Genomic DNA, 12,037 nt, shown 5'->3' with positions numbered 1-12,037 from the left:
ATTACTGGGAGATCTTTAAGGCCATTACTGACTCAAGTATCAGGAACGAAGACGCTTTCGTCTCTAGAATTTCCAGCTCCTTTTCTGGGACGGTTTTTCAGATCTGAAATCGGTCAGCTTTGGGAAAAACAATCTCACTATGCGTAAATTTGGGGGTGCCACAAAGGATGGGAAGAGGAGGGAAAGAGGCAGGACCCACAGCAGAGCTCGAGTCTTCCTGGGTGCTGGGGAGAGGCAGGTTTTACTTGTCAAGTTTCCCTCCGGGGCAGTGCCAGGATCCCCACAGTCTTCTCCCAGCACCCCTGAAGCCATGGCCGGGAGTTGGGCCTCTAGTGCAGGAGAAGCCCTTCCTGGCCTGGCTCCATGCTCGGGGAGAACTCAGCTCTCCTGTCCACCCAAGATGCACCAGAGCGCTCCCGTCCCTGACAGCAGTGGCCGTGAGCAAGACAAGGACACCAGCAAAGGTCAAGCATGGAAGTAAGAGCACCGTGTACGAGAGCCTGTCATTGCCCTACTGCTCCGTGAGGCGTGATGTTTTGCTGTGTCTAAGCCTCAGTTCCCACATCTGCAGGGTAAGGAGGCTCTGGAGTAGACCCCTGTCCCCCCAACGCCTGTCTCGAGACGAGCTGCGCCACAGTCACTTGGGCCACATGTTAACAATGTCCATGGCATCTCGGGAAAGATACCAAGAAACCGATAAGGGGTGTGCTTCTGGAAAGAGGGATGGGGACTACCAGGACAAGGCTTTGGAAGGAAATCTTCCAATACACAAATCCTCTTTCTTTTTCGTGTGTGATTAACATTTGAGCTTTAAACCGAACATGTGCAAACAGCTGTTCAGTAATAACCTGAAGCGATTCACGTTTAAAGCAAGACAAACCACACATACAGATTTCCAGGCCAAACCTCAGTCCCACTGAATCAAAATAGCCACAGAGGAAATGGAGCAGTGTTTTTAACCAATTCTCCAAAGTGAGTCTGATGCCAGGTTCAAGGACCCCTGCCTCTCCCCACCCACGACCCGTAATTTACAGATAGAAAACTAAGCTCTGACAGGGGCCAGGATGGGGCCAAGTCACACTGTTGCTCAGAAGCAGAAACAGCAAGAAAATCAGATCTCCACACCATGACACCCTCACCCTCACCCTGCTGCGGCCCCAGGCGTGTTTCCCTCTTCATTCTACTTCTCTACGCAAGAAAGACTTTCCTCATCTCAGCTCCCTCGCCCTTCAAACCCTGCTTTCTTTAAGCTGATCTGGGAAACTGAGTGATGATGTGTTTAGTGGGTACTAATGGGCTAATGTGTTCTATTAAAAGACTCTGCTTGAACCCTTCTGGAAACATTTGCAATTAATGGCTATGTTTTACTTCTGTAAAGTAAGATTGGGGATTCAGTATAACAAGTTTCCAAAAATTCTATCCCAGGTGGTAGAGGAGAAAAAGCATCGGACTGAAGTTCTGGGCTGAAAGGTTTATTTACCGTGTGGAAGTCATTTCTCTCTTTGGCTCATTTTCTACATCTGTCAAATGAAGGTATTAGACTGGATAATCTCAAAGGTCCCTTTTAACTCTTAAAATCCCATTACATAACCCTGTCTAAATCTTCCCTCTCTGGCTAAATCTGCATCTTCAACGATAGGCACTAGAAAATACAACTTCCCCTTTGGAAAACAGTTGCCGGTGACCAGATTTTAATGAGGGTGAGAGGACCATATGTGGCAGGTTGGGGCATTGAGGACCAACTGCAAACTTCAGGTTTTTTCACAGGCTTTCCTTGGATGAATCCTCTGCCCTCAGCCCTTCAGATCTGTTCACACCTTGGCATCCACCCACCAGTGAACCTTCCCTAGTGAGTAGCTGTGTCCAACACCCCCGGGCTCTCCTTCCTGACCATGGAGAGCCCTGGCCCTGCACAGTTTGGTGGCTGCGGGGAACTTCCTGTCTTCCTCAGCTGAGGACATGGATGTGTGACTCAAACTCACGTATAAGCACATCTTCCAAAGTCTTAACGACCTTCAAAATAGGAAAGAATTTAATTGGAGGGTATGGGAACTTCTCTCCTAGAGTAGGGCTTTAAAGGTTACCAAAACATTTCTGAACAATGTGTTGAATAGACAAGACTAAAACTGTGGTTTAGTTTCCTGAAAAGAATTCCTGACAAGCTAATTTGTTACAAAGTCCTTGATATCGCTGAGGGTAAGTGGAAAAACATAAAGGACAAGTGTTTCCAATATGTATGTGGCTTTGCGCATTAGTTTATTTGTTATCTTTGAGCGAGAAATGAAAAAAAAGAAGAAAAAAAAAGCCAAATCAGGATCCTGGGTCACCATGGCCCTTGGGATTGAGTGAATTTCCAGGGTGGTTTTATTTTCCTTAAGTTTTTTAAGGTTATCTATTCTTCTTGTGGGCAAGCCTTGTAACTAGTTGGGAAGAATAACAGTTTCTTGTGGGAATGAAACAGACAAACAGAAGAAAGTGTTCTGGGCAGTTTTCAGTTTTGTTTTCTGCGGTCCTTTAGGCTTAGCTGATTGTACCAAGGCCTCTGCTTGGGAGAGCGTTCTTGTTTTCAACATCTGGGCCAAAGCAGCCCCCGCTCCTCTCCTCTGAAAGGGCCTAGAATTTCAGAGTCACATTTTGTAGCTCTGGGGAGAGGTGAGGCCTTCCCACAGTTAATACCCTTCCAGGGGTGTTACCATCGCCTTCCTGAGAACCTGGGCTTCAGTTTAAATGTTCAAACAGGCAGGTGACTCCCTCTAGCACACCTAGGCAAAACCCCTACCCCAATGTTATCGGAAGCAAGGATAACAACAACAATAATGTTGTAATAATAACCTCAACATAGCAAACACTTAGCACAAGGCAGCAAAAGCCTCTTCTGAGTTAGTAATTGCCTCCTTCACCAACACGGCCCCACTTGCTACCTGTTCTTTTAAACAGATGGGAACTGGAACCACATCTTCTGTGGGACACAATCTCTAGATCTTGGTGACAGGGCATGCAGAATAGAACTGACTGGTCACAGACATGTGATTTTAAATGATTCTACCCTGCCATCCTTCCAGCATTCACCAGAGTGGTTCCAATGCCACTATTTAAGGCCACCACAGTGCAGGTGTCCTCCTGCCTGGCTTCTGCATGGGAGCCCAAAGCCATGGATGTGCTAGACTGAACCTAAGGGACTGTGAAATTTATGACCTCTATGGGACTAGAGCTCTCCTGACTATGGATTTGTTTATTCATCTTTATTCATCGCTGCCATTTTTTTGAGCCCTTACAGTGGACCTCAGTAAGCATTTTACACACATCTCTTATTCCACTCTCATGACAACTGTGTGAGGTAGGTAATTTTATTACCCCCATTTTCCAGGTGAGGAAACTGAGAGCTTGGATAGTTAACAAATTTTCCAAAGCACACAGCTAGTGAGAGGTGGAACACTCTAGAATTTTGCTGCTTTGCCCGCTGGGAATCTCTTTATGTTACTAGTGTAACTGTTACTAACAGTTACTAACTCCAATTCCTGGAATCAGAGTATGTCAGATCTGAACTTAAAAGAGTAGTCATGTGGTGGGTGGATATCATGTACACACACACACACACACACACACACACACACACACCCGTGGTCCCCAGCCTTTGTCTGACAAGCTCCTGTCCCCACCTCTCTTTGGCAAGGCACACACAATTAAGGGCTGGGAGTGGACACTGCAGCAGCCTCCGAGAGTGTTTGTGGCCATCACACCTCCCTCAGGGCCACTAGGGAACATGAGCTAATTGTATTCACAAGTGGCATCTGGAATTTATCCAATTTTACTCGAATTCTGTGTTGTTTATGAATGAACCTAACTTGGGAAATGGAGACTGAGATCTCAGCTGTTTAACCAACAAAACTTCCCTTGGGTTTGCCAAACTCTGGCAAACTTAAGAAGCACGATGGGTGCTTGTTCATTGCTGCTTGGCTCTCACGGGAATCTCTGAAAGTTCTCCCTCTAGGTCACCAACCAAGAGGAACTGGGAAACGTTCTACACTATCCTTCCATAAATTGGATGTATCTGCTTGGAATTAGAAGAGGTCTTCCCAGAGCCCTGGAATCACTGCGTTTGGCTCCAGATGGGATGGCGCCTGGAGGAGTCTCTATTCTTTGCAGCTCACAAGTGCTTGGGCTTACAGTACTTTTTATCCTGCTCATAACATAAAATAGGAAGCCTATGGCACATCTCTGAAGCAGACTGGGGAAACCGCTTCATAAAAGAAATTCGGCAACTCGAGCCCACTTGATAATAACATCTATTTTGGGAGAAGGAGAGGAGGGACAGGGACCTGCTCTTGAGAAACAAACCAAAAAAGTAAGGCTCAAAGACCTTAAAACCATGAAGAGGCGCTCATGCTCCAGCAGGAAGGGGGCCCAAGCTGGGCTGGTTTCAGGTTCCTCCTTGCTACATAGATAAATGGCCAAAGGAAACATTATCTAAGCAGTTTCACATCAAAGGCTACATGGCAAGCTGATCTTCCTGTTAATCTGGCCAATAACCAAGTGAGAATTAGACCATGTACGTGTTTAGGAAGAGGGCTCATGCCGTTCTGGACTGGACTTTCCCATGCTCTCACTCCCAGCCAGCACCACTGAGGAGCAGTTGTTGTGTGACACATTCAGGGAGGCACCGGCAGTCCGGCCAGAGCCTGCAGGCCTCGTCATCACCCCACGCGGCGTCTGAACAATGTGTCGAATACACAGGACTGAAATCTGGGGAATGGCCGGAGCTACGTGCATCCCCCTCAGTCCTAGCTGGCTCGAGGGCTGCGCGTGTGGCCCAACTCCAGGCAAGGTGGCCTCCCCGGAGACCCAAGGAATCCCACTCTAGAGAGTCAGGGTCCGGGTGGTGGCCTTAAAGCTGAGTGAGAAATGACAAATTCTGGTGTCCTACAGATTGATCAGCAAAGCAACAGGGTCACTTTGTTATTACTTTTCGTAGCTTAGAGCTGTGTGTGTGCATGATGCTTCAGAGCAACCGAAGAAACTGACCATTCATGATGTTTCATGCCCGCACAGCATGGGGCGAGGCCCACCTAAGTGAAGGGACTTCCCCAAAGACACACACAACTTCCTGTAAAGGGACTACAAAGGAGGGCTGCTGATCACTTTTCTGACCCTCTCCTGCAACGTGCTCTTCCCCATGCCGCGTTGCTAGTTGGCCGTCACTCTGGATTACCAACAAGACGATGTGAGAAAGGGTCTGTGTGATCCTTCCACAAACTGGATGTATGTGCCCGGCAAGGAGTTACAGTGAGAGAGCAAAGCAGACGTCCCACAGTTATGGTTATCCTGTTAGACTGGAAGCTTCACAAGGTAGGAGCTGCGCCTGGCTGGCTTCGTGCCCCAGCATCCATGCCAACGCCTGGCATCATAAACATTTGTGGAGGGAAGGTGATGGAGGACAGGGGAGTGGTTTCTTAGGGCCAGTGGTCTGCAGTGTTAGCTCTTTCCTGATCGGATTAACAGCGACCCCTACAAACAGTGAGAGCACCTTGCAGAATGTGTTATTTTCCAGCCTCATTCTGGCTGCACTCGTTTCCCACTGTTTTCATCCCATTTTTAATTCATGTGATTTTGTAATTGTTTCTATTATTCCTAGTTTATTTCAAGCACTGTGATTGACTTTAAATATCTTGGGGACATTTGTCAACAGCCCTCTCCCAAAAAATACCCTAGAAAAACTAATAATTACATAAATACGCGTAACTGGCAATGGACATTTGTTCTGCCCTCAGCTGCAGAGAATGCAGCCGGGATGGCACTAAAACTGTGAGGAGACACTCCCCAACAGTCCCGCTATCCTCCTCTCTAGGCCTTCCCCAGCTCTACCCACTTTTGGACACTTGTTCCAAGGCCATTCTCCCCCTCCTGACCTCAGCCAGCTAATCCAGCTCTAGTTTCTTCTAATCAAAGGGGGCAAGTATCGAATGGGAGCTCACATCCTCTGTTTGCAGGGGGCTCTAGGGCAGACAAGAGCGCGGAGTAGGATGGAGCAGAGCAGGGCAGGGCAGGCGTAGACAGACACTGGCTGCTTGGTCACGAGCCCGCACCATGGCTCAGGAGAGGCGGGGGCTCTGCTGGCTGCTGAGCACCGTGGACCTCTGAGAGGCCTCCCGGCTCACGGCATGAAGCGTGTGCGTGGCAGTGGCTGCTTATCACCTCTCTCAACTCACGGCCACCACCAGCCTCCACTTCGTAAATGAAGAGATAAATTCAGAATCCCTTAACGTGGGGCTCCTCAAACCATCAGGCTCTCAAGCTTTTGGCTGCCTGCCCTCCTTGAACTCTCTCTCCCCTGGGTTTCTGGGGACGACAAGGTGTCCTCCCAGTTCTCTGACTGCTGCCTCCATTTTTTTCACTCGGCTCCTCCTTGGCCCTGGTTGTTTCTATTCTTGCATTCTCAGAACCATCGCTTTCATAGTCACGCCCCAGTTCAGTCTCCCGGGCCAGGTTCCAATCTCTTATCCCCACCTGCCTGCTCCTCTGGCTGGATATTCCTTCATCACCTTCAAAATTACATGTCCAAAGCCTGATGTCAAGATCTTTCCCTAAAACTTTGTTCCATGTTTCAACTTCCGCACTGATGGCACTGCCATTTCCTTGTCATCCGGGCTTGAAGATGTACTCATTTACTTTTCCTTCTTTCCTATTCATTCACGGAGTTCTTGTGACTTCTCCACTGATTTGTTTCCTCCCTTTCCATCCCCTGACCAAGCTGGGATAACACCACACTCTTCCTGTAACCAGTCTGCTTCTCTGCCATCCTCTCTGTTCCAGACCAGCATGTTCTAACCACCGCTCCGTCATTCTCCAGCCCCCATACCACCAGGGACCCCATTTTCTACTACAGTACCTGGAGCTCTGGCTGACCCTCAGGGCCCTCCACAATCTCAATGACTCCCATCTCCTCACAATCACAAGAGCATACCTCTGCCTCACCTCTGCGCCTGTGCAGATTACTGCTTTTACCAAGGACTCCTTCTTCTCACTCCGCTGCCTACTGGAATTGCACTCCTTCCTCAAGCCCAGATCAAAGCCCACCTCTTCCGCTAGCTTCTCCTGGAGTGTCCTCTTTTCTTGGGCATCTTCTTGTTTTACTGTAGTCTAGTGTACTTACTCTTTCTGTTCTTTAGTCCCTACCTCATGATTTTCTTGCCCTTTAGGGTCTAAAATGTCATGAAAAAGAATGAGATCATCAATACGAAGGCACTGAGAGTGTTTTGGAGGAAAAGGTATAATGGAAAGCTCAGGGATTAACAGTAAAAAAACATACAGTGGTGATGACAAGGATCGAGTGTCTCTGTATTAGTTTCATTACTGACATTTGTAATGGTGTCTTTATTTGCCTTTATATTGATACCGTAAAGGGATGAGGTTTGAGGATCTTTATGCTTTGAAGAACCATCAAATTATGTCTATCTTATTCTGGATTTCCATTATCTAGAAGCTCTACAGTGCCAGCTTCCAAAGGACTTTTCAATGATGACTCTATGCCCATCTGGTTCTCATTTTCTTCCTGGTGACTGAAAGTAATGAACATGAAGTAGATTCATAGGGAGCCTGCATCTTATATTTCAGAATACACCCCAGTGCCCTGGGGACTGCACTCCCCAGGTTCAGTTTCCTCCTCTGAGGGACGAGATCTCAGCAGAGAGCAGCACGACTCTCCACCCAGTCTGATCCCCTTTGTGGCCAAGTCATCAGTTTTTGTTTTGTCTCACATGACTAGGGCTCAGGTGAAGATTCCAAGCGTTGGAAGGAGGGGACGTGCAGGTCTGAAGAGTGGAAAGCACTCCCCCAAAGCTCAACTCTGAGAATGCAGAGCAAACAAACTCTAGCCGGTAATACAGTCACCATTCACAGCTTCCTTCTTACAGCTGCCAAAATACTGCGTCAGGTTGTCAGCTTTTGACTTCATTGCACCACAGTAAATAAAAATAAAACCACTGCCAAATACCATCAGCAACGCGAGCTCTGTCATGTAGCTGTGACGGCGAGGACGAGGCCCCGAGGCTCCTTTGCGTTTTAGCTTTCGTGGGGGCTCTTTTGAATGAAGTCATTTCCTAGGCTTTATAAATGATTATACTTGTTTGCCACACAAAATTGTATGTATATACCAATTCTGAATTGTGTCAGAAAACAAGGGTCTTGTTCACTTCACTGCATTCTGTAAAAATACTCGCCCAGACTTCTGGTCAGTAACCAGAGAAAACAGCCCAGCTGAAAGCCCCAGCCACTGAGAGAAGGACCCAAGTGTACTCAGTATGACACAAAGATTTATAAACACAGCCAAATAACCCCAAGGAGTACACAATATAAATGCTTTATTGCTAGCACAGAGGTTTCTTTTTAAGTAAATTAAAAGAAATAAATCTTCATTTTCACATTCTATACTGCAGTTGAAAGGTAACTAGCTGGTTAATGGATATGTTCACTTGGACACAAGCTATAAGGAGAGCATGACAGTCACATGGAAGGGCTCAGAGATGTGGCGTCTCTCAAGGCATCGGGCCACTGAATGCACTGCCGTTCGTAAATAACAGCGAGGAGGGATTTCTTTTAAACATCATGAATAGACAAGACTTATAAATAGAAACCCGGGATGGTTAGAAAGCAGAAACCCATTAAATACAGAAGGCTATATATGTGTTGGCCATATTCCATGTACTCTAGGCTATGTTTGGTACTTTTAAATAAATGATCTCCATCTACGTTACAGACCGGACTGACTTCGGCAGCCAGGAAAGCGGAAGGAGGAAAGGAAGGTGATGCTGTCCATCAACCGGTGGATGCGGTGGATGCGTTGGAAAGCAGGAGAGGAGGGTGTGACTGGAGGGGAGGGAGGGGCACCGCTTGGTGCCTCCCCCTCGGGAGGCTCCTGGGGAGGCTGGGAGGGAAAATGCTGCGTGGATGTGGACGAGCCGCTGGATGAGTCGGCGGAGGTCTGGTGGAGCGTGGCAATCGTGGCACGCTGCAAGTCTGCGAGTGACACGGAATCTGCAGGCTTGCTCAGGTTCTCCAGGGTTACTGCCAGTGGATTTAGGGCACGATAGGCCAAAGTGACAGCCAGAGCACTGGGAGTAGCAGTGCTGGGGCAATGGGGGGCGGGGGACAGAGGCTGAAGAGTCCAACTGCAGAGATAATTCACTTAGTAAGAATTGTCAGCCAGTACTGAAAATGAAATTATTTCTGCAAGGCCCCCAGCATTACCTTTTACCAAATTCTTGAGCCCAGCCATTCGTTTCTGGGTTGTTAAGATAAGCTTTGGAAAAAGACCTTATCAATCTATGAAAAACAACCCCCCCTGCCCCCACCTTATTCCAGAATCACCCAGAAGGAAGTAAACACACGCGCACCCACACGCCCTAAAGCCAAGCAGCCAGATCAGAAGTTGTGAACTACATAGGATGATCTCCAGATCTCCATCTTCCTGCTCTTTTGCTCGTGTTATTTATGGATGTAAGAAAGCCAGACTGGGTCAGGAATGTCCCCAGTTCTTGCTTCTTGGTACATCTGCAGTGTACCAGCTCCTGGCATTTTCAGTCTGGGCTGGCTCTAACTAAAACCATTTCATGTTTTGCTTTGAAGAAGTGGATAACATGAAATGGTAATTTGGCTGCAAAACCTTGGAAAATTGTTCCCGGCCCAAACATCTGCCCCAAATGAGCTCAGCTGAGATCTCCTTGGAGGGGTGGGAGGGATGGGTGAGCAGAGAGAGGCTGGAAAGGGGAAAATGAAGACAATGGAAGGACAACCTTCCCTCAGGAGGAAAGTTCTTTGTGACAAAAGGCGCCAGCCCATCCCTCTGGAGAGATCGAAGTCCCTGACAGCTACTTCTCTGCTCTCCGTCCCCTTTCCCCAGTATTTGGTATTATTCAGGTGAACCCTTACAGAGTGCCAGGAAATGGTGCCCACATGGTCTGCTTTCATTACCCACTGACTGGCCTGGCCTACGTGTCATTATTTCACTTTAAATAAGGACCTAGTATGGACTTTGGATTCCTGAGAGCCGGGCCCCCCAGGGAGAGCAGAGAGGGAGAGTCCTGCGGGATGGCCTCCACCTTCCCCCTTGGCCTTCTTAGGAGTTCTTCTGAGGGATCTTTACTGTCACCGTCTTCACCTCCGAGTACTCTCGCAAGCCAAACTCCCCCCTAAAAGGCAGAAATAGGCAGTATCAGACACCAGAGGGCTGGGCGGCCCGGCCTGAGGGACGGCAAGAGTCCCGAGAAGGGGAGGTTTATCACGTGCTAACAGCAGGCCCCTGGGTTTCCATGTAGAAATGTCTGATGAGTGGATAGCCCAGCTCTCCTCTGAGGAGCACAGAGAGCTGTCATATCCCGAGCAGTAACCGTTTCTTGACGGCAAAGACTGATTGTCTCCACAACATTGCACAGAAGGGTGCAGCACTGCCACCTACTCAGAGAAACAGGCATGTGGATTAGCCTGGGTCAGCGGTCACACAGGCCCTGAACTGTGCCCCTGGGTGGGCACCGTGGACAGCAGCGGACCAGGCCCAGGTCCCTGCCGCCGCGTCTCTACCGCAGGCAGCAATGGCTCCTGGGGACGATGGTGTGCCTTCCTCCTCTAAAACCTGCTCCTGCCACTGGACACCCCCTCATGTGTGTTTTCCAGTTGCTCCCCTAGAGATCTAGTCTACCTTAGCTGAAAGAAAAGCATGAGATTTCCGGGCTGGGATCCCCTCTGTCTGATGTTCTAAATTCCTTTTCACTGGACCTTAGACTTAACAAATGGAAAGGAAGACCTGAAGGCTCACCAGGGAAGAGCACGGATCACCTGCAACGCTTAAAAACAATCCTGATACAAGCTGCCCACATGCCCACAGAGTAAGGGCAAAGAGGCAGGAAATCAAAATAACTGACAGAAAAGGAAGTGGTAGTCAGTTGGTCCCCCAAGACTCCGGGGAAACGTTTACTGACTGGGAGCTGGGTCACTTGCCTCGGTGGGGACAGGAGCTACAGCCCTTCCCAGCCCTCCAGTCACTCAACTTGGGTCTCCAACCACTGTCTTCAGGATGCTGGGGTGTGGCCACGTCTCCTGGCCACAATGTTCCTTTTTTCACCTGTCTGTATTCCCTTCTCATTTCACTTCATTGTCACTGCCCTTTCCCCGCTTTTTTTTAAATCTCATTGTAAAATCAAGCACATTCTATTTTTTTTCCGTAAAAAAAGTTCAACTTTTTTTCTTCTATTCTTTTTAAAGTCACTTCTCTGTGATGCTTCTCCTGGCTCTCTCCTAAGAGCTCCTCCCTCCTCCGTGTTCAGAGCCTCTACCACAGCCCCGTCACCGTCACCTGCAACGGGGCTGCCTGAGCATCTGTCCCCTCCCATGGAGCTGTATCTTACTGATCCTGCTTTCTGCCCCCCACCCCCGCCCCCCCCACTGCCAAGCCTAGAGTACAGCCAACAGCTCAGGCTCAAATACAGCACTTGTGGAAGGAAGGAAGGGAGGAAGGCTTCTCCCCACCCCCTCTATCCGGGTGGATATATCGCCTCTGCCAGGAAAAAATAAAAGAAGACTTAGAGATGTATTTGAATAAGAAAATATTAATAAAGGCTGTCTTTAAGAAACAGTCATGTGTACAAGATACATTACAGTAACTGGGCTTAACAACCAAGAAACGATTCATTCTGCTTCCTTCCAGGAATTCCCATGCCCTCACAAGGCTCCAATCGCTTTGCCAGCAGCAACTCCCAGCACCAAGGCCACCTGAGTTGTTACGGCCACCCCCTCCCCACCAGGACATCAGAGGCAGCCAAGGAGAGACCAGGACATGTGCGCTATTCTCTTATCTGCATTGGCCATCTTGCTTACAGGAATGAGAATAAATTTGGGACTGTCCCGTGCCATTCAGTATAAGATTCCCTCATTAGCTCTTTTCAGGCCCTGAGTCTTTATTACCAGCTCAGCTCTGGCTCTTTCTGGACTTTTTCCTGCCCTTGGGCAATTCCGAAAGTGTCTCTTCATCACAGACATCATCTGCCTC

The 12,037-nt window shown here is 48.5% G+C and overlaps 1 protein-coding gene across 8 annotated transcripts in view; it reads right to left on the bottom strand.

The window, feature by feature from the left end:
• Nucleotides 1–7,338: 7,338 nt before the first annotated feature.
• ALDH1A2 (aldehyde dehydrogenase 1 family member A2) overlaps nt 7,339–12,037 on the bottom strand; it is a 133,289-nt gene continuing 128,590 nt past the window's right edge. For 4 of the 8 annotated variants that reach the window (XM_058737597.1, XM_058737588.1, XM_058737596.1 and 1 more), the window contains one exon: nt 10,209–10,446. In XM_058737597.1, the coding sequence (XP_058593580.1) occupies nt 10,281–10,446 (166 nt within the window). In that variant the 3' untranslated portion in view covers nt 10,209–10,280. Of the gene's footprint in view, nt 7,557–8,340; nt 10,185–10,208; nt 10,447–12,037 lie in introns of those variants that run through there. The other 4 variants (XM_058737592.1, XM_058737593.1, XM_058737591.1 and 1 more) reach the window with 3 other exon arrangements.

The sequence above is a fragment of the Neofelis nebulosa genome, chromosome 7 (genome assembly GCF_028018385.1).
Source record: "Neofelis nebulosa isolate mNeoNeb1 chromosome 7, mNeoNeb1.pri, whole genome shotgun sequence".
Lineage (NCBI taxonomy): Eukaryota > Metazoa > Chordata > Mammalia > Carnivora > Felidae > Neofelis > Neofelis nebulosa.
This window is presented reverse-complemented; position numbering and strand designations above follow the sequence as displayed.